The sequence below is a fragment of the Neovison vison genome, chromosome 7, assembly GCF_020171115.1.
Source record: "Neovison vison isolate M4711 chromosome 7, ASM_NN_V1, whole genome shotgun sequence".
Lineage (NCBI taxonomy): Eukaryota > Metazoa > Chordata > Mammalia > Carnivora > Mustelidae > Neogale > Neogale vison.
The window spans coordinates 20,266,221-20,290,765 of NC_058097.1; the positions used below are offsets into that span (position 1 = coordinate 20,266,221).

Here is a 24,545-nt window from a genome sequence, read left to right on the forward strand (position 1 = left end):
CCTGTTACAGTCAATCCTGGGGAACGGGAAAGCAAAGATCAACCAGACTCAGCAGAGTCCTTTGGGATGCTCCCTCCCTTACCCTGCCACCCCACCACCTTCCTAGTAGGGGTGAGAATAAGGGACCACAAAAGGGCAGCTCAGGGAAATTGACTCCACAAGGCAGTGAGGATTGGGCTGACCACTTGAAGACTTAGTCAAATCCCACCAAACTAGGAAAGGGCATTGCAAACAAATGTTTGCAAGGATCTGAGGAGTTTTACTTGGAATCTGAAATGTATCATTTGGACTGCAGCGTGACTACCGTAGCCTCAACATCAACCGTGCTGTCTATTGGAAACTGTCCATGGCTCTGGGCTCTGGGTCCCTAGCCATACGCCTAAATCAAGTTCAAAAAGTTCTGATCTGAGAGCATCACCTGGCTACCTGAGATTAGAAAGTCTCTCCTTACCTGCTTGCAGAACTGTCATATACCAGTTGTTTATGTTGCCTAATAATTGGAGATGTTTGAGTTATTGCAGCAGTCTCGTACCCGCAGCCCATAAATAACATTCCTTTCTGCTGCTCAGTAACCCAGAGAAGGATAAAGGAGTTGCTGAGTCCCAAAAGGGTGGATTGGCCGTGTCCGATTTTCCTTCAAGAAGAAGAGTGTTCCCTGAGTCTGGGGTGTTGGGGCAGGAAGATGACGGAAAAACTGTGAATATGTTTCTCCTCCCTGAAATTGGAATCATCCTTAGTTTTGAGCTTTGTAGAATTAGGTCAGGACTAAACCCCATGATTAGAAGCCCATTCACAGGAAGTGTGTGCCAGGCAGTTGACAACAGCATGGCAGGCAGATGCTAACCTTAAAAGACCCAACTCTTTCCAAACATTTGGTAGTTCAGCATCCTCCTAAGTGCTAATTAGAAAGTTCTGTTTCCTAGGCATCCAAGCTTGTTTCCCTGCCAGAGTTGTACTTTTCACCTTTGGCTGATTGACTCACTATGCCTCCTCTCATCCAGAAACACAGAGTGTTTACCATCAATTTCTCAATAAAGACAGTCACTCAAATATGACTTCTCAATTTTTCTTGAATCTGTGTGAAATCTATACTGTTGATTTTTTTTTTCTTGAAGTGGGTTTCTTTTAAACATATATGCATTCTTTTAACAGGGAAGCATTATTCTCACTGTCTTAGATCACTTGCCATAAATGGAAGGTAACCTAGAAATGAATGCAGTCAAACAAAATGATGTCATTACATTCTAGCTAGACAGTTGTATCACAGTCTCTCAAAAGGGGATTAGGAAGCATAACGTATATGTTAAAAATTAGCATTATACTGAGGTATACTGATGTATCCTTGAGCTGTTTGGAACAGACAAATTAGAAAAGGAATACTAGTATTGATATGTGATTTAATAAGTAAGTTAATGTTATTCAACAAATCCATCCACCAAAGTTACCCATAATCTACCTGAAGTCCTCTTAAGGGCCCCTGTTAGTCAGGGTCCCAGACTTTGAAAAATGCTACATGGTTGGAAAATTAAAAATTAGTCTCTCAGTACGATTACGCCAGCTGTGTGTGTGTGTGTGTGTGTGTCTGTGTGTGTAAGAGAACAGTCATCTAACAAGACATACTTGTGCTGAAATTCAGTGGGTTATTTTTATTACCAAGATTCCTAGTACTTTGCAGAATGGACAACATCATTTACTTTTGTAGTGTTTTAATTCCTCTCCTTAGATGATTTTAGTGAGTGATTTGGACAGCCTTCGTGTTGTTATTATAGAACGAAGTTCATTTTCGATGATGTGGTCTTTCTGTGTCTGTTGTGCTCCTGGAATTACCCATAGAGTGCAGTCCAGTTTTCAGCAGTTGATTTGTCTGATTTTCTGACCAAATGGCTCAGGTAATTGGATATTGAATAGACACTGATTTTCTCCCTTTGAGGAGCTATTCACTCTGCCCTGTGAAACAATCCGGTATTTCTCCTCTGTGATTTTTTTTTTTTTTTTCAAGGAACCGGTTGTCAGTCTTCTCTTCTTCTTTCTTGCCAGCCTGTAGATTTTGAAACCAAAAGAGCGTACAGCTTGAAGGTAGAGGCAGCCAATGTGCACATCGACCCAAAGTTCATCAGCAACGGGCCTTTCAAGGACACGGTGACGGTGAAGATCGCAGTGGAAGATGCTGACGAGCCCCCCATGTTCTTGGCCCCAAGTTACATCCATGAAGTCCAAGAAAATGCAGCCGCTGGCACGGTGGTTGGGAGAGTGCATGCCAAAGACCCCGATGCTGCCAACAGCCCGATAAGGTACAGATATTTATTTAAAAGCCTGGATGAAGAATTTTCAAGGCAAGAGGTTTTAGGAAAGCCCCGAGGGAAGCACATCCTTCAGTTTCAAAAAGGGTCCAAGATGATCTGGTTCAAGGCAGTGTAATCAAGATTAAGACGTCGAAGACGGGACTTTGACTCCGTCTCTGCCACTAGCTTTTTGGTTGGGCTTGTTCAAACTCCCTAATTTCTCTCTCAGCAGGTTTGCCGATGTGTACTAGGTGAGGCGGCTCTCAGTGGGGCTATCTCAGGGAGCTGTGTTGAAGTAGGAATAAGGATTATGAAGTAATTATTGTAATTATAATTTACTGAACACTCTTCTATGCTCCAGGTACTCTATTATGTGTGTTAGAAGTAGGATCTAATGTATCCTGTCAACTTTATTTCATAGGAATTATTGTTGCTCTATTGTTGCTATGGGGGATATGGGGTCTCCATGGTGCAAAGTGACTTGGCCAGTGACACAGCCCGTGAATAGGGAGCTAGGAGAGCAAGCTCTGTCTCTCTAAAGGCTACTGAGAACCTTGAAGAGATAACAACAAGCCACACAAATTTAGGCTGCATTTATCATTAAGAATCTATCTTTGTGGGCGCCTGGGTGGCTCAGTGGGTTAAGCCGCTGCCTTCGGCTCAGGTCATGATCTCAGGGTCCTGGGATCGAGTCCCGCATCGGGCTCTCTGCTCAGCGGGGAGCCTGCTTCCTCCTCTCTCCCTCTGCCTGCCTCTCTGCCTACTTGTGATCTCTCTCTGTCAAATAAATAAATAAAATCTTTAAAAAAAAAAAAAAAAGAATCTATCTTTGTAATTTAAAAAAGCTACTTAGAAAAGTGATTCAGAACCCTGCCTCCCCCCTCCCCCCACCACCGCCCTGCCCCCGGCCCAGTGTGTGTTAATGACTGAGGAGGCTGATGAGGAAGAGGACGGAGATGAGAAGGCAGGAAGATAGCCAGAGGAGGCTGGTCACACATCAGAGATGCCGAGGGGACAGGAGTGCACAGCTGCCTGGAACCTGCCCGGGGCTTGGATTCCGGCAGGTTTTTATGTGTGAATAGCCCTTCCACTGCTTTCTTTTTCTTTCTTTCTTTCTTGCTCACTTTTTTTTTTTTTTAATTTTAAGATTTAGTTATTTATGAGAGAGAGAGAGAGAGAGCGCCAGAGAGATGGGAGGAAGGGCCAACAGAGATGGACAAGCAGACTCTGCACTGAGTGGGGAGCCCGATGCAGGGCTTGATCCTACAGCCCCGAGACTGTGTGACCTGAGCCAAAATCAAGAGTCAGATGCTTAACCAACTGAGCCACCCAGGCGCCCCACCCTGATTCTTATCTCCCTGGACTTCTTCCTCTGCCTCCTCCTGGTCTGCCTGCCTCCAGTTTCTCACCCACCTTGTCCTACAGCCAGACAGCGTTTTCAAGCCCACGCCGGAACATCATAGCGGACTTGGGACTTCAGTTATCAGTGATCAAAGTGTTCCCCCTGGCAGCTCCCTCCAGAATTATCCCAACCCCTCTTATTTAGTGTCAGGCTCTTCTTGGAGCCTCTCCACCTGGATTCCTGCTGTGCCCTGCTCATCTCTTCCCTTTTCAGTCTACTTTGGCATCAGACTCTGAGTGGCATCTAAACTGGACCACTTCCTATTCTTTGAAGCAGAACCTACTCTCTCCTGATTCCTGACCTTCGCATGTTCTTCCTCCTCAGGGGAGCTCTGCTCCCCTTTCCTTCAGACCTGCCACATGGTACCCATGTCTCCCGTCTCCACTTGGGTGTCACCTTCCCTCGAAACCCTTCCAGGGCACCCTACTGATGGCTCAGATGCAGGTTCCACATCACAGAGCTCAGCACACAAAATCATAGTGACTCTTTAGGTCATGCGTTGTCCTTAGCACACTCAAAGAGCGTCAGGGACCGTCTGGTTCCAGGGTTGATAAGCTAGAGCCCACAGGAAAAATCCAGCTGCCATCTGCATTTTGAGGAATCTCTATTCAGTTTTTCATAATGGCTCTATCTTGAAGAGGTGCACTCCCATGTTCATTGCTGCATTATTGCCAATAGCCAAGACATGGAAACAGCTTCAGTATCCATCAACGGATGAATGGATAAAGAAAATGTGATGTATATGGGTGTGTGTACACGTATATATAAATTATAAATATATATATACATACTTAATATATATTTATATATACACATATATGTATCTGCATACATATATAAGTGTATATATATGTGTGTGTATACATGTATAGATAGGTTATAAATTAGGCTTTAAAAGACAAGGGGATCCTATCATTTGTGATAAATTAGATGAATTTGGCAGATATTCTGCTAAAAAAAAAAATAAGTCAGACCCAGAAAGACATACACAGCATGATACTACTTATATGTGGAATCTAAAAAAATGTGAAACTTTGAGAAACAGAGAACAGAATGGTACTTTCCAGGTGGCTTCCCCTAAGGGGTATGGAGTGGTAGATACGGGTCATAGGGTACAAATTCCAGTTATAAAATGAATAAGTTCCAGAGATCTAATATATAGCCTGTTAACCATATTTAAAAATGTATGCTTGCAGTTTGCAAAGAGAGTCAGTCTTAAGTGTTCTCAACACACACACAGAAAATGGTAACATGAGAAGTGATAAATATATTAATTAGCTTGCCCATGGTAATCATTACACAAAGTATACTTCTATCAAAACACGATATAGTATACATTATATATAGACGTTTTATTATTTGTCAAACATACCTCAGTAAAGCTGGAGGAAAAAAAGTAAACAAATCTGGTCATGAAAAAAAAAATTGCTGTGAACAATGGAGTTTTTCTGTTGACACGGAAGAAAATGCAGAATGGCCTGGAGGAGGACTGGAAGGGAAATGTTGTTAATTGCCTTTAAATCCTTGAATGTTCTCTTTTGGGCGAAAGGAAGAGAATTGCCCTTAATGGGTATCTTCTCAGCCCAAGACAATGGGTCTCATTAAGTTATTGAAATCAATCCTCAGACATCTTTTGATACTATGACTGCTTTGGATGCAATAGATGGAAATACTGAGTCTCAAAGGAGTGAAATGCATCTTTCAAAGTTGCACAGCCAGTTGAGTATTGAAGACTGGACTTCGGTCCAGATCCGCCTTCAGTCCAGTTTGAGCCTCTTACTCTAGCCCAACAGTCACCAATGAAAAATCTCCCAAGAAGGTTTGAGTACAGTGTTCTCGCTATGCAGGAGGAAACATTGTATAATGACTGAGGGTCGGTGTAACAACACCTTTAAACTACTCAAAACTGTCCATGCTATAGATTTTAAATTAGTTAACTTAGAATATCTAGGTACATTAGCAACGCTTTGGGAGAGTGATGACGTAAAAACAGTTGAAACAACTGCTCATTTCCTCTGTGCCTCATGCCTCCGGAATCCACATCTGCGATTGGTTATTTGGGTCATGTTTTCAGTGGTAGCTGTTCTGTGCATGTAGGCAATTTCCGTGTCTATAATTATCCAAAGATGCTCAGTACCGCCCTTGAACCCCCCCTTTAACCACTCAGTCCTTGTTCCCCAAACAAATTATAGAACATTCAAATCTTTTATGAGGTTTGCCTCCTGTCCTGCTGTCCCCTCTACCTAAATTTCCCGTTTATCTTTACTGGGACAAGAACCTGTGTCCTTGGACATGTGGTTAGGACACGGTAGTGTCAACCAGACTCTTAGCTACATAGAAATTTTGCAGATCTTTCTTCTCAGACTCCAAAGCATGAGATACACTTTTGCTCATTGTTGGCTTTTGGAGATATCCTCTCTTCTTAGCTACCTTGGCAGTAATGTGTTCATGCCTGAGACAGCAGCACGCTGGGGGTATTCACCAGTCTTTGATCCTTGGCCAGGCAGTGGGGGCTCCCTGAGATGCATCCTTTTGACTTGGACCTTTCTCTCTGCCTATCCCCTCCTGTACAGCATCCCTACCCGTGCATGACTGAATTGAATTAACGCTCCAGATTCTCCGCCTCAGGGCTGATCTTTCTTCGTATTTCTACTCTGTACCTAGTCTGCTGTCTGCTGTGAATTTTCACACGCTTGCTTTTCTCCTTCACTGGCTCACTCATTTTTAAAAAATTATTTTTGAGCTCATATTTATTGTGACAACCTTAAAAACATTAAAAAAAAATTAGTAAACCTGACTCCACATTGATTCTGAAACCTGAGGTAGAGCTGACTTGTTAGTCTCTTAGCGTGGCAGCATATCCCTAGTGGAATTCTGCCCTCTCCTTGCTAAGCTGCCTTTGTTTTTGCGTTTCTCAATGTCGCCTTCTCTGACACTCAGGTGAGGAACTCTCTAGGATTGTCCCAGCCTCCTGCCAGTGCTCTGTACATCACACAGTCTTCTGTCCCCGCTCTCGCTCCTACACCAGTTCCTGGACCTCACCTCACTGAGAGCCTTACCACGTCTCTGCCTGTCCTCTACTCTCTTGCTTAGACCACCTTGCCCACCCCTTATTAATCATCCCCATGGCAGATTACATTTATTTGTTCCTCTGATCAAAAGCCTTCTGTGAGTTTTCACTGGCTGTAGGATTTCTGTAGATTGGCATTTAAGAACCTCCGTGATCTGTCCACAGCAAGGGACAGCAGCAACAAGAAACAGAAGAGCAGCCATGATTTGTTGTGCTGTGTACAGTCTGCGAGGTGCTAGGTTATGTATCTTATCCTGTATCATCATTTCATGTAATTCTCTAATTCTTACAGATAAGCTTAAACTCTAGGTCCTGTTAATGTTCCCGTTAAAGAGATAAGTCAGTTGAGGTTCAAAGAACTTAAGTGGCTTTTCCAACATCACCGAGCTTAGATGTACTGGAGCATGAACTTTTATCTAGGACTTTACAAAACCAAAACTCATGCCTTGCTTCCAGAAAAGAGCACTTTGCATTGTTAATTATCCTTCTCCCTGTGAGTGTGTCTTGTCATGCCAACTGGATAGTAAACTCCCTGGTAGCAGGCGAAAAAGAAATCCTGTTATTTTTGCCTCCTTTTCGCAGAGGGATATCTGCTGAAGGCTATGTTACTGAGCCTCTTTGACATTTATGAGGAGTAAATGGTTTATCTTCAGTTTCCTGACTAGGGCGGGGGATTCATCATTCCATTCCGGTAGGGAGCTTCAGTGTCTAATGACATCATAGATGAGCTCCTGTTTTTTATACTGTGAAGTGCAGCTCCATGTGGGAGACTTCTGTGGAAACACCATGATCTAGAATTGGAAGATCCTGATTCTAGCACTGGCTCCCCCAGAAACTATAGATAATTGGCCATTTGCAAATCTCATCATTTGTAAACTGAAGGGATTAAAATGTCTGACGACCATGGTCTTTGCCACCTATAATATATCTTGGCTTTTATGACCCTTGATGAAGGCCTTCAGACATATGTATTCTGTAAACTTTACGAAAGCACAGCCAAGCCCTCCAAGAGCAGGAAAACACCCAGTAAACTTAGGAAGCCCAGTATAACTCCCAGAGTTAACTTAACCACCTTCGCTCTTCATTTTGGAGACAGTTATGGCAGAGTGAAAAGGAAAGGGACTTTGGAATTCAACAGACTTATTAAAGCCAGGACTCCAGTTCTTAAAATTCCAGGTGTCCTGGGCAAGATATGTTAACTTACCACACCTCAATGTAGACCATTCTTCTTGTTCCATTCCCTCCTCCCTTTGCCATAAATATAATCCAGTAATATTCTGGAAATTATTTTGTCTTTTATTAGAAAAAAGCACATTTTCTAGTGGAGAGGAGTAGCTAAAACTTTCCAGCTATGCTATTAGGCACAGCCCGTGACGAAAGTGTGGGAGAACGTTCTACAAATGATTGACCAAGCCCGCTTTTCATGTTCACCATGGAACTCAGAACGATGCTCCCTGGGAACACCCAAAACCAAATAAATTAAACTAAATAAATTCATTCATCAAAACAGAGTTAACCTTTTTCTTTAAATAAAGAGAAAACTGATTTTTTAGGATCATAAATGATCCTTGATGATAAATTTAGATAAACTTAAAACTGTTTAATATTTACTATTGTAAAAATCTAATAAAGGTCTGATACATTTGTGACTTTCACAGTAGTTTGGGAGCAAGGCAGTCCCACTTCCCAAATGCAGTTTCATAAATATTCAGATGGTGGGTGATTGTAGTAAATATGAAGAAATATGCAACATGTCATTACGCTTCTCAATCAAATATATGCTAAACAGCTCTTTCATTCATTGTACTGAATAAAGAATTCCAATGTGGCAAAATGATTTCTATAAAAGATTCATGTATGAAGTTAAAAAAGTAAATTTGATTAAAAAGGAAACCTAGCTCAAGCATTTCATTGAAAAAGTTGTTTTAAATATAGCATGGAGAAAATATTCAAATATTAAGCTGCTCAGAATGTCTCCGTCTAATTGCCTCATTTACATTCTGCTTAGGTATTCCATCGATCGTCATACTGACCTCGATAGGTTTTTCACTATCAATCCAGAGGACGGTTTTATTAAAACCACAAAACCTTTGGACAGAGAGGAAACCGCCTGGCTCAACATATCCGTTTTTGCAGCAGAAATCCGTAAGTATTCTCCTAAGGGTTTTGATCCTACTTTACCAAATTTTATTCCATCAGACTCTCTATATATTGTGGAAAATGACAGACAGCTAAGATCGAATATATTTTTCAGTCTTAAGCATATTTTTTCAAACTTTAAAAAATGTATTCTTGGTTATCTATCAAAGACGGCATATAAACACATTGAGATATTTTCTTTCTTTCTTCTCCTTCTTCTCCTTCTCCTCCTTCTTCTTCTTCTTCTTCTTCGGTAGAACTAGGTATAGTCTTGGCATGTGAGTTGATAGCTCTCAGTAGCCTGGAGCTCATAGCCATCACCAAAGGATTCCCCACTTTATGCTGTCACTCAGGATTGTTTAAACCCAGAGCAGCAGAACACTTAGACAAGATTTGCAGATGCTTATTTACCTATAGACCAGCCGTTCTCAAGCTGGCTCACACACTGGAATGTCGTGGAAGGCTTGTATTTACATCTGAATTCTCTTCTTTCAGACAACAGGCATCAGGAAGCCAAAGTCCCCGTGGCCATTAGGGTCCTTGACGTAAATGATAATGCTCCCAAGTTTGCCGCCCCTTATGAAGGCTTCATCTGTGAGAGCGATCAGACCAAGCCACTTTCTAACCAGGTAATAATGCTTTCTTTCCCCTCCCCTGGCTATAAACGAGGCACTTGGAAATGGGTTATTCTTGAGAGCTTCTCCTGGAGATACCTCCCACTGCCCAAGAGGGCTTCAGAGCCCTACTTCAGCTCTGTAGCTATGTTCTCTTGTTAAACCCAGGTTTCTCGCCAGCCAGGAATTTTTGAATAAATGATGTGGCAATGTCAGCATGATTTATTTATGGGCCACCTTTCTCTTTCAGCCAATTGTTACAATTAGTGCAGATGACAAGGATGACACAGCCAACGGACCAAGATTTATCTTCAGTCTACCCCCTGAAATCATTCACAACCCAAATTTCACTGTCAGAGACAACAGAGGTTCGTACCAAGGTTCCTATGCATTTGGAGAAGTAGAAACGGAGAATGAATGGCTTTTATATTGCAGAGCACAAATGTTCCCCCTAATCTTAATAATGCCTCTCTGTTGAAGAACAAACAAGAAGTAATAATGCCACCTTTATTTTTGAGACGTGTCGGCTCATTTGGTGCATATGAATAAGTGAGTAATTTTATTTTACTCTTTCTATTGGCTTTTGATATTCATGAAGCAGTGGGAAAACCAACTGGGGAAGCTTACAGGGTCAATATGCAAACAACTTCATTTATCTTTTTTTTAAGAGGTTGATAAACCATTGGGGGAAGCATGGCTCTATGAATATTGATATCAAGTAAAGCATTAAAAGAGATTAGTTCAGCTTTGTAAGGCGATGTAATCTTTGAGCTGGCCGTCCTTTCCAAGCATGGTTTTAATGCAGTGTGGTTGGGTACAGAGCTTGAAACCTAAAGGTGGTTGCAGAATTAGATCACCTGAAGGTCATGAACAGAGCACCATTTGGCAACCGTAAACGTGGCAAAGTTTAATATCATTCCTGCTTCTCATTTCATCGGCGAGGTTCTAGACTCACAAATTATTTGAAGTAGTTGTTCTTGTGGTATAGAACCAAACTGATTGAGTCCCTTGACAACGTTGGTAGTGAGCCAGGATAAAAAAATAGGTTTCTCGACTTGGGGCCAGGCTATTTTGGTCTGCAGCTGTTCCTGTAAGCCAGTGACAATGCAGGTCTATGGAAATGGGAAGACGGATGCCATCATTTGACGTAGGAGTAAAAGGTGGTCCTCCTGAGTAGGCTTTCATTAGGCACACACTCGCTGTGCACTAGGTTATGGATTGATTGCTTTCCCAGTGACTGAGAGCGGGCTTAGAGGAGCTTAAGTTAACCTCCTAAGTATCATCACTTTTCCCATCACTGTTATCACTATCATAAATCCCAGCAGCTGTGCTCCAGACACCATAGCCAGACCCTTCCGACACTCTCTCATCGCATTCTCTCAACACACCGTAGGTCAGGGTGATTATTATCCTTCCCACGAGAAGATGAGGAAAAGGAAACCCAGAACCATCAAGTAACATGCACAGTCAATCAGCCACCTACTTGTTAGACCTAGAGGTTACAGCCCAAACTATTGGCTCTCCTGGGTGGATTATTAAAGTAAAGGATTTCCCCATGCTGCTTGGAGTTGAGGAGGAGGATCTAACATATGTTATTATTACTTCTGGACCTCATTTGAGCATTTACTTATGGCTTTTTAAAATCAAGCACATATCAAGGGCCACCTGGGTGGCTCAGTCGGTCAAGCATCTACGTTCAGCTCTGGTCATGATCCCAGGGTCCTGCGCTGGAGCCCTGCATCAGGCTCCCTGCTCAGTGGGGAGTCTGCTTCTCCCTCTTTCTCTCTGTCTCCCTCTCCCGTTCTGCTTGCACTCTCCCTCTCTCAAATAAAGAAAATCTTTAAATAAATAAATAAATAAATAAAGCACACAGCCAACAAGACTGTGGGATAAACTGTCCTAGGTGCCATGACTTTTCTCTCCTGATGCCTTGCTCTCTGCTGCGGTCATGCTCTTGAGAGCCTGGGTGGGAAGGTAATTATACAAGAGACCTGTGTTTTCACGGAATCCTATAAAACAACCTGTCCTTCACTTTGTAAATGATTCCTACCATTTTGAAATAGAAAAGCAAAAAGTAAAGTACTTGGAGTGCTTTAATTTTCTATTTTGTCTAGGGCTTTTCTTTTACTTGTTGGCTTTGGTTGATGGGCACCTGTGAGTGCCTTAAGCACCTTTAAGAGATAACTCTACCCAGCACTGAGATAGATGAATAGTTCTCAACTGCAAGCTCACGTTCCTCTCGGGCTACAAGTGTATGATATAGGAATTTCCTTTCATAAAGCTACGTTTCTCCAAAACAGGGAGACCCTGACATGTAGTGGCTATGTAATAAGCGTTTCTGGAGCTGAACTGAAGAAGGTAGCATCCATGATGTTTTCATCATATTTTCTACGATATGCGTACACTTCAATGTGTGGGAATCCCTGCCTCCATTCTCCGAGTTTTCTTAGTCCCCAAACTCTTTTGGGATCCCATGCTAGGTTGATGGATTACTATACTGACATAAGCCTAGGCTTTGTCAGTTTTATGATGAAGAAGACACTTCTTATAAAATAGCTCAGCATACATTTAGTTTTATCAACAACGAGGTGATTGACTCATTTGTCTGGAAAACACTTCTGTTCTCACGTGCGTCTTATGCCACCCCCTCTTTTATGGTCTGTCGGCTCAGATCTTTGCGGTCAGCGGGTCAGAAACACCGGACGCAGCAGGTGTTTCTGGGTTTTTCTCACTGTGCCAGCTTCGCCTCAGTCACATGCCGCGTCTTCTTTGTTTTCATGTGTGCCATAATATTTAGCTGCTGCTAACCCTCTGAGAACATTGTACGAAGACATATTGTTCTCTAGGGAGTTATAAGTATGTTACTTTGTCACACTTCGGGAATGCCATTGGTATTTTCAAAGAGATTCTATTACCATGGATGAGCCAGTCCAGTACCCACTCCGTCTCCCCTGCCTTTCCTTGTAAGAGTCTAATCCTGTGCAGAGCCACCACTTTTGCAGGGAATTGCTACTTTTTAAGAAAAATGACTTTATTAACTATGGCAAACAGTTAATGAAAACTCCCATGTTTAGAGCTATTACAAAACCTTAAAGCAAATACAGTCCTATAATTATCATTTAATAGAGTCTCTTTCTGCTAGCTCCTAGAAGTAATTACATATTGAAGTAATCCAAAAGGAGTAATCACATTCCACATCCTATTAATAGCCTACTGAGTTACCAAATTTCTCGGCTGAGACTGTTTTCCATAGAAAACATGAGATAATGGTTTATATCACGCTGAGTAAAAGCATCAGGTTTCTTTCTCCTTGAGTGTTTACTTCCATTATGCCATGTAAATAATCAGGATTGTGTTTGCCTAAACTCGGCATAAGCATTATGGATCTTTAGAAATATGAGGAGGGAAGCCATCTTAATACACCCGAGCCTTCTATTTCGTTTTCCTTTACTCTATTCTGGAGCCCAGTTTAGCAGATGACTCAGGAGGCAGCCAGTGAGTAGAACACTAGATGACTCTTCAACATTTAAGTCCATCTTGGGCTGTTAATATCAAGAATGGTGCTGTTGGGGCACTATTTGGGCACTGGAGCTGACCTGCCCCAGTTTTGAGGTGCATTTACTTTGAAAATAGCCTTATGGCATCTCTAAAAACACAAGAAATGTACAATGGTTAAGAAAAGGGCAAAGAAAAAAAAATACTAAGAATAACCCTTCCCATCTATCTGGCTCTTCATTAGTTTATAAAAGCTTTGTCATGACCATTGTTTTACTTCATTCCTCAAATAGCCTCACAAGGTTCAGTATGAATATTTTTATCCCCATTTTCTGGATAAAGAAGGAGTATGAGACATCAGGACCTTCAGAGACTTGCCCAAGGTCACACTGCCCATCAGTGAAATAACGAACAAACTTGGGTTCTTGGAGGGTGCCATTGGCTGTATACACTAAACAATGAATATAAAGCTCATGTCTTTTCTAATTAATGCTTAAAAAAAAAACTTTGTTTACCCTGTAGTCAAATAATAACTATCTTCAGAAGAGGAAAAACCTGAAATTCAATGTACCAATCTAAGGTTCCAAGGGAAAGTGAACAGGGGACATATTGTACTTCGGGTTCAATTTTAATCACAGCCATAATTATTGTAGTAACATATATTTGCAAAGAATTTTATGATTTTCTTCTACTACATACTTAATGCATATTCTTTGTAGAAAAGTTAGAAAATACAAAGAAGCAGCAATGTTAATACCAGTTATAAAATAACTTCATAATATGCTATTCAGAAATAATCACTGCTAGTTTTTATTTCTGTCCAGGTTTTTTTCTTGGCATATATGTATATATGATCTCTAAAAAAGGCCATCATAAAATTCATGTCCACTTTTTTCCCACGTATGTATCACATACGTGATACACATTTACAAGCATCAATACGCTTATGTCAACATCTTCTAAATATCTCCCTAACTTCCACTGTAAAGGTGTCTGATCTCAACTGACCATTGTGAAAGTATATTGTCTTCACACACCTTTGCCAAATATCTAATTAGTATTTTAGGATAAATTTCTCGAGTGGAATTATTGGATCAAAAGCCTTTGATACGTAACTGACAAACTGCCCTTCAGAAATAGGTATACTACCAGAAACATTTATAATACCATGAGTAAAATAGGTGGGGGGTCTCATTTCCTCACATTCAAGCCAACTCTAGATATTACTACTCTTTTTGTATCATTGACAACTTGCTAAGTTGAAATATAGTCACATTTTAAAATGTCAATGTCTTTCATTATTAATAAACCTGGGATTTTTAAAAAAATAAGTATGGATCATTTATTTTCTGTTCTTTTTCTTTTGTAAGTTGGCTATTCATGTTCTTTGCCCATTTTTTCAATTTTGAATTATTGCCCAAATTTTGAATTTTGAATTTTTGAATTGTATATTCACCAATTTGCAATTGATTTCTAAAGTCTCTTCATCTTCTAATGTTATTAACCTTGGACCTGTCATACCTACTGCATAGACTGTCTCAGTATTTCCATGCACTTTCAGTTCTGGTTGGCTGTGTTCATAATTATAGACGATGCACTTTTGGTACTAGGTTTTCTCTTTTTAATACTATCTTTAGCAAGGCTTTCCTCATCCAAAATAGATGTCAGTATTCACCTATATTTTCTTTCTTACATATCTCCCATTTCAACCATTCATCCATGTGAAATAAATACATAGCCCCCATTTGTGGACATTACCTAAATATCATTTAAGAAATAATTGGTCATTCCCACCTGCTTCATAACACTATCTTTATTATCATCTACCTTACACAGGACACTTGGCCCTTGAACAACACGGGTTTGAATGCATGGGTCCACTTATACTTGGATTTTTTTTAAGATAAATATAGTACACTACTATAAATGTATTTTCTCTTCCTTATGATTTTCTTAATATTTTCTTTTCTCCACCTTACTTTATTGTAGAAAAACTGTATATAATACATGTTATATACAATATATGTGTTAATTGATGGTTAATGTTATCAGTGAGGCTTCTGATCAACAGTACGCTATTAGTAGATAAGTTCTGGGAAGGTGAAAAGTTATGAGCAGATTTTTGACTGCATGGTGGGGGTTGGTACCCTATCCCCCATGTTGTTCAAGGGTCAATCATAATAGATTTTTTTGGAATTTTAATTCTTATAATTCTATTTACTCTAGTGCTGGTATTATAATTTTCTTTACTATTTTATATACATATATGTTAAAACCTGATGGATGCTTTCTCCACATTATTTTCATTTTCTTACTCTTATTACTCTTAAATTTTGGCTTTTTTGCTCCTTCAGATAATTTTCAGAATTGTTTTTCAGGTGCCTGAGAGATATCTTTGGGAATTTTATTGAGTTTACCTTAAATTTATGGATTAATTTAAGAACAAAAAATTTTTAAATATTCTTTCCACCCAGAAGCATGATCTGACTTTCTACTGAATCAGTTCTCTTTTTATTGACGTCAGGAAGGTTTTGTAGTTTTCTTCTGTGTATTTCTTATTAAGCTGATGGCTAGTTACTTTATATTTTGGATACTGTTGTGAAGTCAATTTTTAAGTTATATTTTCTAAGTGAATATTTTTAGGATAAACTCTAGCTATTTTAATTAATTTATTATTGGACATTGTTCTAAAGTGATATAACGTCTCAACTAATTTTCCTGGATTTTCTAAGGAGACAACTACATAAAAAGGAAATCATGACAATTTGCTCTTTTTTAACACTTGATGATTTTTTTTGGTCTATTTGCATAGATTTGCACTTTAAAGTATGTTAAGTAACAGCAATAATAATAGCCATTCTTGCTTTACTTGTTACTTCGGAGTTTCTAGAGTTTCACCATTAAGTATAATATTGGCAGTAATATTAAAATTAAGAGTTGTGTTGTGGTGTGTGTGTGTGTGTGTGTGTGTGTGTGTTGGGAAATTTCCTTTCCATTATTGTTTTAATAAAATAACTGATGTTCAGGGGCACCTGGGTGGCTCAGTCAGTTAAGTGTCCAACTTTTAATCTCACTCAGGTCTTGATCTCAGGGTCATGAGTTCAAGCCCCACGTTGGGCTCCACACTGGGCATGGAGCCTACTTTAAAACAAAACAAAACAATGGATATTCAATTTTTATCACAATTTTTGGATTCTAACCAGAGAAGGGAGTATGATTTTGCCCTTTGACCTAATGATTTGTTAAAGTAATTAAATTGAAATATCCTAATATTGAAACCTCATATTTTTAATTTCCAAATCTCTTCTTCCAAACAGTGATCATTTGATAAAATATAGAGGAAGAGCATGGGTCAGCGATTAATGCTTGGCTTTACTCTTTATCACTAGACAGGGAACAATCCTAACATGAATATTTGACACATAATTAATCCTGTTACTGTTTCATTTTTTTTAAATTGTCAATTATTACATCAGTCCTAACTCATATACTGAACTGCTGTTTTGAGAGAGGACAGCACCAAATTATTGGAAGGTGGGGACAGTTGGAACACATCCTAGGTTCTGAGAACCCCCGTGTTGCACACTCTCCAAAAGGCCATCTCGACTCAGGTTTCAGGCCAATCAGATCATGGGGTTATGTAGCTCCAGAAACACTGCTTAATCATTTGAGCAACAGAGGACGGTTGCAGGAGCTTACAATAAGTTCTTACTTTAAAACCAAAAAAAAAAAAAAAAAATCTTGGGATTTTCAAGTCAACAAATTGACGAGGAGTCCTTTAAACATTATGAAGCAGCTTCCCTATTTCGGTTGAACTTCTTCACCTACCCCTTGATGTTTCTTCCATATTTTGTGTCATTATGACTTCCATTAAAAACCAGGTAATTTCATAGCTCCCCGGTTACAGTCTCTTCTTTCCATCTTCCACGATCATGGGAAAATGAGCTGTTTTCATATACTTTTATCTGCCAGGAATGAACTCCTCCTGCTTATTCCTCCTCTTTAAGATCTCCCCATAAATGTTTCACTAAAGCGAAGCTTTGCAGAGTATCCCCAGCCCATCTTGAGTGCTTCCTCTTCTGAGGAAGGAACACTGCATTAGTTTTTCTTCTTTTTCCGTATCTTGCATTCTAAACACTCATTCCCTGTTTGTCTTCCACAAGAGCATGAGCTCTGTTGGGGCAGTGTCCCAGCACTTAAAATAGTGGTTTGGCCAAATGTAAGGATTAAAATGAAAGAACAACTGGGGAAATTGGTGATCGTGCTTCAGAAATTTCAGGGATCCATTATTATTAGAGGAAAAATGACTATATTATGACATAAGCTTCAGGCTTAAAAAGACACCACCTTATAATCCCAGAATGTTCTGAGGAGTCAATAGCCCATAACCCACCTCTTCTTTCCATTCATCATTCATTATCTCACAAAGGTAAACTGGACATCTAGGGCTTGGATTCAGGAAGAGATGACCTTGAAAGGTACTCATTTTGCACATATATTATCAAAGATGAGCCAAGTTGCACATCAAATGAGCTCTAATACCTGATGCATTCAGAATTAACTTCGAAGTGCTCAAAAAAATGCAAAAACGAGACCAAAACAACAACAAAAAGTGTGCATGTAAAGCAGATTTGGCTGAGTAAATTGGGACATCCAAGACACATTCACCCCATTAGACCAACTGGCACGAAGCTTTTTTCCTCCCCCACCTGCCTTTTTTTTTTTCTAAGCTTAGAACATTTCTTTTTTTTTTTTTTTATGAGTAACATCAGATAGCATCCAAATATGCTTCTGTTTTTTGGTTTTTTTTTTTTACTTTTATTATTTAAAGATAGCCAAATAGATTTCTATGGAACTTTTTTTTCTTCCTCTTAATTGCTTCAATATGGAAGATGCTCTATTGGCAGATCAAAATGGCAGATGTCTTTTAATGTGCTGCCATTTTCTCTGTGTAAATAATTATGTTCCTTTTCTGCCTGAATTTCATTGCAGCAGTTTGTCCATTACAACACAGCTTATCTGGGAGCTCACTCCCTCCCCAGCCCAACAACAACAAAAAAAGATAGGTCATTTGGTGGAACAGACATATTCTTTCAGGGTTTCCTCTGGTCGCTGATTTAACTAACTCCTGGGATTTCTCAACGCATGAAAAGACCCTAAATGTTTATATCCCACTGAATTCCTTGGTAGTTTTCCTTGTCTTTTTTTTTTTTTTTTAAGATTTTATTTATTTATTTGACACAGAGAGAGTAAAAGTAAACGAACGGCAGGCAGAGGGAAAGAGAGAAGCAGGCTCTCCACTGAGCAGAGAGCCCAATGCGGGGCTCAATCTCAGGATCCTGGAATCATGACCTAAGCTGAAGGCAGCTGCTTAACCACCTGAACCACCCAGGCACCTGGTAGTTTTCCTTGTCTTAAACCAAGAAATACTTAGGCAATGTGTTTCTTTTTCCCTCCCCATCACCAAGGAGAGAATTATCCTCATACAAAAATGGAGGATGTGTTAATTTCAAGGGAAGTGGCTAACTACGACAAAGAAAAATCTATTAATACTGATCAACGGTGCACCCTTAGATATCTCACACACATAGTTACTTCTACAATGTTATTTATTATAATTCATGTTTTGCCAATCCCTCAGAATCAAAGGTGTTAATTCAAGGGTCGTGATGATCTCCTTTTAGTGTGCAGCTCCTTAATCCAGTTGCAAGCCATTATAGCCATAAGAGTCTTGGGTCAAACAATTTTCTTTATTAATATGTATACACAAGTTATTAAGGTTATCTTTGAGCATAAGTAATACCAAAAATATAGATGCTACAAACTTGGCAAGTTTTATTTGAAATTGCTATTATCTCAGCCCCAGCGATCGAAGATGGCAAAGATGGCATCAACAATTTCAATTAAGTTTTAAATAATCATAAATCTAAATGAGTGTAAAAAAAAATCTAAATCACTAGGAGCACCTGGCTGGCTCAGTTGTTTAGAGCATGTAACTTTTGATCTTGGGGTTGTGACTTCAAGTCCCACACTTGGGGTAGAATTTACTTAAAAAAAATTAAATCTAAATAATTAAAATTTCCAGTGATGTCTTTTATAATTGTGTAGCATATATACTTCTAAAAGTATTAAAGCATAAAACTCCATTGAGACTTCTGACACACATACTATGTATATACATATATATATATATATGTATATATACAGATATAGATATATATCCACTTATATCTCATGTGAATGGATTTATTTTTTTCCATTATCCTGATAGAGCTATTGCCACATTTCTAGGGAAAATGGAGAGGGCCCAGAGGAAAGTAATCAAATAATGACTATTCTGTTAGCAACTGCATAACTGTCTTCAAGTATGTGGGAACTATTTAAGTGGTAGATAGACCTACTTTGTCTCAGGTGTGAGCAGTAAGGGTACAGTAGGTAGATCTGGGTCAGAAATGAACAAAATAAGAGCAAGGTTTAGCTTTAATTCTCCAGATGTTTAACAGTCTCCATCTGATCAGGTTGAAAAATGACAGAAGGACAAAGGAAACAGAGTGGCCAAATCAGGGCATCTTAAGAGCTTTAGTGAAGTTACTGAGGGTACGGATTCCCTCACCTTAGGTCAAACCTTTCTCCTGACACCATGGTGAGACCGCAATGTACTAAGCCTTTGCTGTAGTGGTTTCTCTTTTTCAAATTTTTAACATGCAGGGTCTATGCCTGTATGATGCCCATTTTGCAAAATTTTGTATCAGCCAAAAAAACAGTATTTCCAGTGTCAGAGAAAAACAACAACAACAACAACAACAAGATACCACGGCTTTTAGCATGGGGAAGATGGCACCCAGCGTGGTCTATCAATTGAGGACTGGTTACCCATCATAATTTCCCTTTCTAATGTCAATTGTATGTATACCTTCAATGGGCTACATAATCATCATCATCCTATGTTTGTATCCCCACACTGGTACCATGGAGACCATCATTATCAGGTACCTTTATCTTTTGTTGGTGTAATGACAAAGTATGCAGGTAAAAACAGCATGTGGTTAGAGAGTCCAGGTTATAGACATGGCAATTTGAAATCTGAATTTATTTTCTATTAATAGAGACACTACAATTTGTACATGACATATACTAGTAATGAATGACCCCATTTGCAAGATTTTGCCTAAGTGGGGGGAAAATGAAACTGGCTGTGTGTCTGTGGCCAAGGATGGGAATGCTGGGCGTCAAGGATGAAATAGCGAGGTGCTTGAAAAACATTATCTTAGCACAGGAAATACCGCGCCCAGGACTGAAAAGCGTGAACTGTGTTCTTACCTCTGGATGATGAGCCCTTCTGCGGAGGCAGTTGCATTCCAAGCTGCGATGACATTTCCAGGAATTCACTTTCCTCTCTCTGCCAATAGGCTTCTCTTCCTCATTAGTTTATTGCTCAAAGAGGATCGCTTCCAGGAAAGAATTAATATTTACTGAGCATCTCCAACAGTCTGTCGCTGTGCTGAATACCTTTATGAATGGAATCATTTTAACATTTAAAATGATTAGTTTCCTGGGTGAGAATGGAGAAACAGGACATTTACTTAATAAGACTAAAATCAGGCAATTAATATGTAGACGACTCAAGACTCAAACCCAGGCTTGTTTGACCCCAAATACTGAGAGATTTGCTCTTTGGATGTTTTATAAAAAAGAAGGATCTGCGAAATCTCTTACTGGACATTTCAACATTGATAACAAATGCCTTATTCTCCTCATCGTGGGAGCCATGGTGCCAGTTTGACACTCCCCTGAAAATGTGTCCATCTGGAACCTGTTTTTACCAATGGGCCACCCTAAACCTGAGGAATGTGTATGTCCAAAGTGAGGGGACACTCTCAAAAACAGATAGGCAGTGGTTGCTAATTTGGATGACAGAAAGTCTGTGGTCAAATTTAGGATGCACAACTGATATCCAGAATAGCGGTTTTTGTTATTATGGCTAGTTAGTTTGTTTTTCAATTTGTTTTTCTAGATGAGTCTTCAATGAAGTTCCTGCCCATAGTGGTGGCTTTTTTGGTTAGTAGATCAGTGATCAGAATGGACCACAAAAAAGACCATCACAGGATGGAGCACTGACTCCTCTAAAATGCCCATCTCCCCGCCCCCCCCCCAAAAAAAAGCTCAGTCTCCCCTTGACACTCAACCATTTGGACCCGGGGAAATACTTTACTCATTCAAACAGTATCGACCACCGCAGTGCCAAACTGGGCTGGTTAGTCACGTTTCTAGCCTACACATCTGTCTACCGTTCTCTAGTTCACCAGCTCTGGAGGATGTCAGTACTGGGTGTCAAGTTTTCTGGTAGAAGGATTTCCATGAGCCCTGGGAGAACCATGACTTTTATTATGTTATTTGATTCCTGGGAGGCAGGCTTGATATCAACCGGTGTCCTCATTTTAAAGATGAACCAGTGGGGCTCTAGACAGGAGAAATGACTCATTTTAAAGCGTGCAGTTGGTGTATGCCCGAGAAGAGACACCCAGTCCATTTCTTTCCCACCTTTTAAATTCATCTTAAAATCCATATGTGAAACATGTTTGGCTAGAGGCACTTTTTTAAAAAGCCTCAAGATTCTACAGGTCTGTTGCTCAGAGACTGTAAGTGGTTCGTTCATCTGGGTACTCCGATGAGCTCTTCTGTAATAGTTTGAATGTGTCTGAGGGGACTCGCTTGTTTGGAATATGAGACATCCTGCATTCACAGCTTGTGTCCTGCTCAGATCCATGTTTCAGTTACTGTCATGTGTAAGCCAGCATGCTGTGATCTGCGGGTCCAGTTTTTCGTGGATGGCACACTGAAGAATAGATCTGAATTTGTGCCTTCTACGTGTTTACAGAAACAAAATGGTCAGTTTACATGTCCTCCAACCCGACACCCTGGGTAACAGGGTGTGACCCAATAGATAAACTAAATAAATGATCCTTTGGGGATCATATCAGAGAAGTGTATTTGACCAAGCTATTTAAGTAATTCGCTCTTCCTCTTTGACTTTTAATTTTCACTTTTATTCATAGTGACATTACTGACATCTTATATCATTAAAATGGGAAGGATATTGTCACTTACAATTTATGAAAGTCTTATCTGAACTCAAAAATATGTGAGATGAGAAAAATAACATATTTTGAAATAATTTATTATAGATGTGTAATTTTTTTATAATCCATAAGCATAAAACAATGGTATAGGCTGGAATAGGAGAGAACAGTCAGGAAACTGAATTTTCAGTTAATAGTCTCTTTGGCCATTTTATTTATCTGTTTTCATGACTTTCCATAGTACACATAATTTTTTCCAGTGACAAGAAAAATATATGCCAATCATACAATATTCAGAAAATGTAGAAATGAGGGCTAGGCATTCAGCCTTGGTTGTTTTTTGTTTTTTGGGTTTTTTTGTTTTGTTTTGTTTTGGTTTGGTTTGGTTTTTTGAGGTGTTGGCAGTGAAGGGCAGGGAATCTGTCATTATACAGCTTGTCAAAAACCAGTGCATACATACACCTTACCTTCTGCAGTAATCAGAGTATCTGCTCATCCCTAAATCAGACTGAATCTACCTTTTATATTTAATATATTTTATCTGACAGAAAATGCATTACAATTCCCTTCACCTAAAATAGATCAATTTAATTTAAAGATTCTAAGATATTTCTTCCTATGACAAGAGTTAATTCAGGGTACTGTCAGTCCACTCAAAACCTGATAGCTATTGGGCAATCATGTTGGTCATAACATTCAAATTGCTGTAAGTGACTGATGGTAATGATAAACAGAGGCAAACCATACTGAGGATCTCTGGGTGTGTGTGTGTGTGTGTGTGTGTGTAATTTGATAGAACATACTCAAAACTTCACCTGTTACGTAATTTTCCCCCAGAGCATACAGCCTGGGAAGAAATACCGTTGGTTGGTACAGATCTTCAGGAAACATGCTGATGAAGTAGTTGGGGGGGCTTACGTGACAAAAGATTGAGAAATATATGGAAAGCAACATCTGGGATTTTGGTTAAATCTTTCCCAGAATACAGTTAGGCCATTGTTCAAAAAACATTTATTGAATGTCTATTGCGTGTCCAACACTAGAGAGATTGAGATGAATTCTCTACCCTCCGAAGTCCACACTCCAGGTGAGGTCAAAGTGGGTATTTCAACAGGAGATGATGGGAGAGGTCTAGAAAGGCCTCCCTGATGTGATAGCTTTGGGGTTCAATTTTGAGGCGCGAGGAGTTTACCTGTCATGCCACGAGGAAGAGCTTCCTGGTGCCATAGGGCAGTGGCTAGAAAGGCATGTGCAAAGTGTGGTATGCTTGGGAAGCAGAAGAAAGTTCTCCTGTCAGGCTGAACTGGGACATGGGGAACAGATGGGACGTGACCCTGAAGGCAAAGTCAAGTCTTCAGGTGAAGGAAAAATCTAGTGATTCACTGTGTAGAGGTGGGTGGCGTTGTGTGGACCACAAAGAGAACTTGGAATTATTCTGGGCAGGAGGCACGACATGTTGAACCAGGTGGTGGATGGTGCTTGAATTTCAAAGAAACTATAAATCTGCTACCGGTTTTATAAAATATTTTCTCTTTAAAGATAAATATTTTCCTTTAGGGCTTGCAAGTGGGTTTACAGTTTGGGCAAGGTTCGAGTGTGGATTGGAAATCTCTTAAAGACACACCACACACACAGAAACCGGCCAAAGGTTTTTCATGAAGTAGGAAAGCACAACCATGAAAAATATTTTTTCTGTTTGTTTTATTCTTACTGTCACTTATATATTTAATTATCTGCCATACTCACATAGGGTATGTGGTCCAAGCCCACACTTCACTGTGGTATCTGATGAAGGCTGACACCCAAACAGAAAACAATGTGGTGAGCTTCCCAGGGGGGGCCTTTGTATCTACAAAATTAAAAAGAGCCAATTTGTAAACTCGGTTCCAAAATACGGAGACACTATTCTGCCATATCAGATGACTGTGGCTTCCACAGATACGTAGATGAAAGATTCTTGTTGTTGACCTTGGTGACCAGAAAGAGCACCCCCTCCTCTCCCAAGCCGAATGCACGGATATTCATGCCATGATGCCAGGGGCCCCGCTCTGAGAGCAAATGTCTCTACTCTCCCAACAGACAACACCGCAGGGGTGTATGCCCGGCGCGGAGGCTTCAGTCGGCAGAAGCAGGATCTGTACCTCCTGCCCATCGTGATCAGCGACGGTGGAATCCCGCCCATGAGTAGCACCAACACCCTCACCATCAAGGTGTGCGGCTGTGACGTGCATGGCGCGTTGCTCTCCTGCAATGCCGAGGCCTACATCCTGAACGCCGGCCTGAGCACGGGGGCGCTGATCGCCATCCTTGCCTGCATCGTCATTCTCCTGGGTAAGGGGGCTCCGCTGGCACCTGCGGGAAGGGTTTGGCAATCGATGCCCGTCCTTGAAACGTGTATTTCTGGAGTGCGGGCTGGTTATGCTGGATGTGCCGTATCCCTTGGCTACAGCTGGGGACAAGGCA

The 24,545-nt window shown here is 40.2% G+C and overlaps 1 protein-coding gene across 1 annotated transcript in view; it reads left to right on the forward strand.

Moving 5' to 3' along the window:
* Positions 1–24,545, forward strand: part of CDH11 (cadherin 11) — a 150,606-nt gene that overhangs the window by 121,544 nt on the left and 4,517 nt on the right. Inside the window, exons 8-12 of the mRNA XM_044256017.1 lie at positions 2,038–2,291; positions 8,763–8,899; positions 9,389–9,522; positions 9,758–9,875; positions 24,162–24,413. Of these exons, the coding sequence (XP_044111952.1) occupies positions 2,038–2,291; positions 8,763–8,899; positions 9,389–9,522; positions 9,758–9,875; positions 24,162–24,413 (895 nt within the window). The remainder of the gene's footprint in view (positions 1–2,037; positions 2,292–8,762; positions 8,900–9,388; positions 9,523–9,757; positions 9,876–24,161; positions 24,414–24,545) is intronic.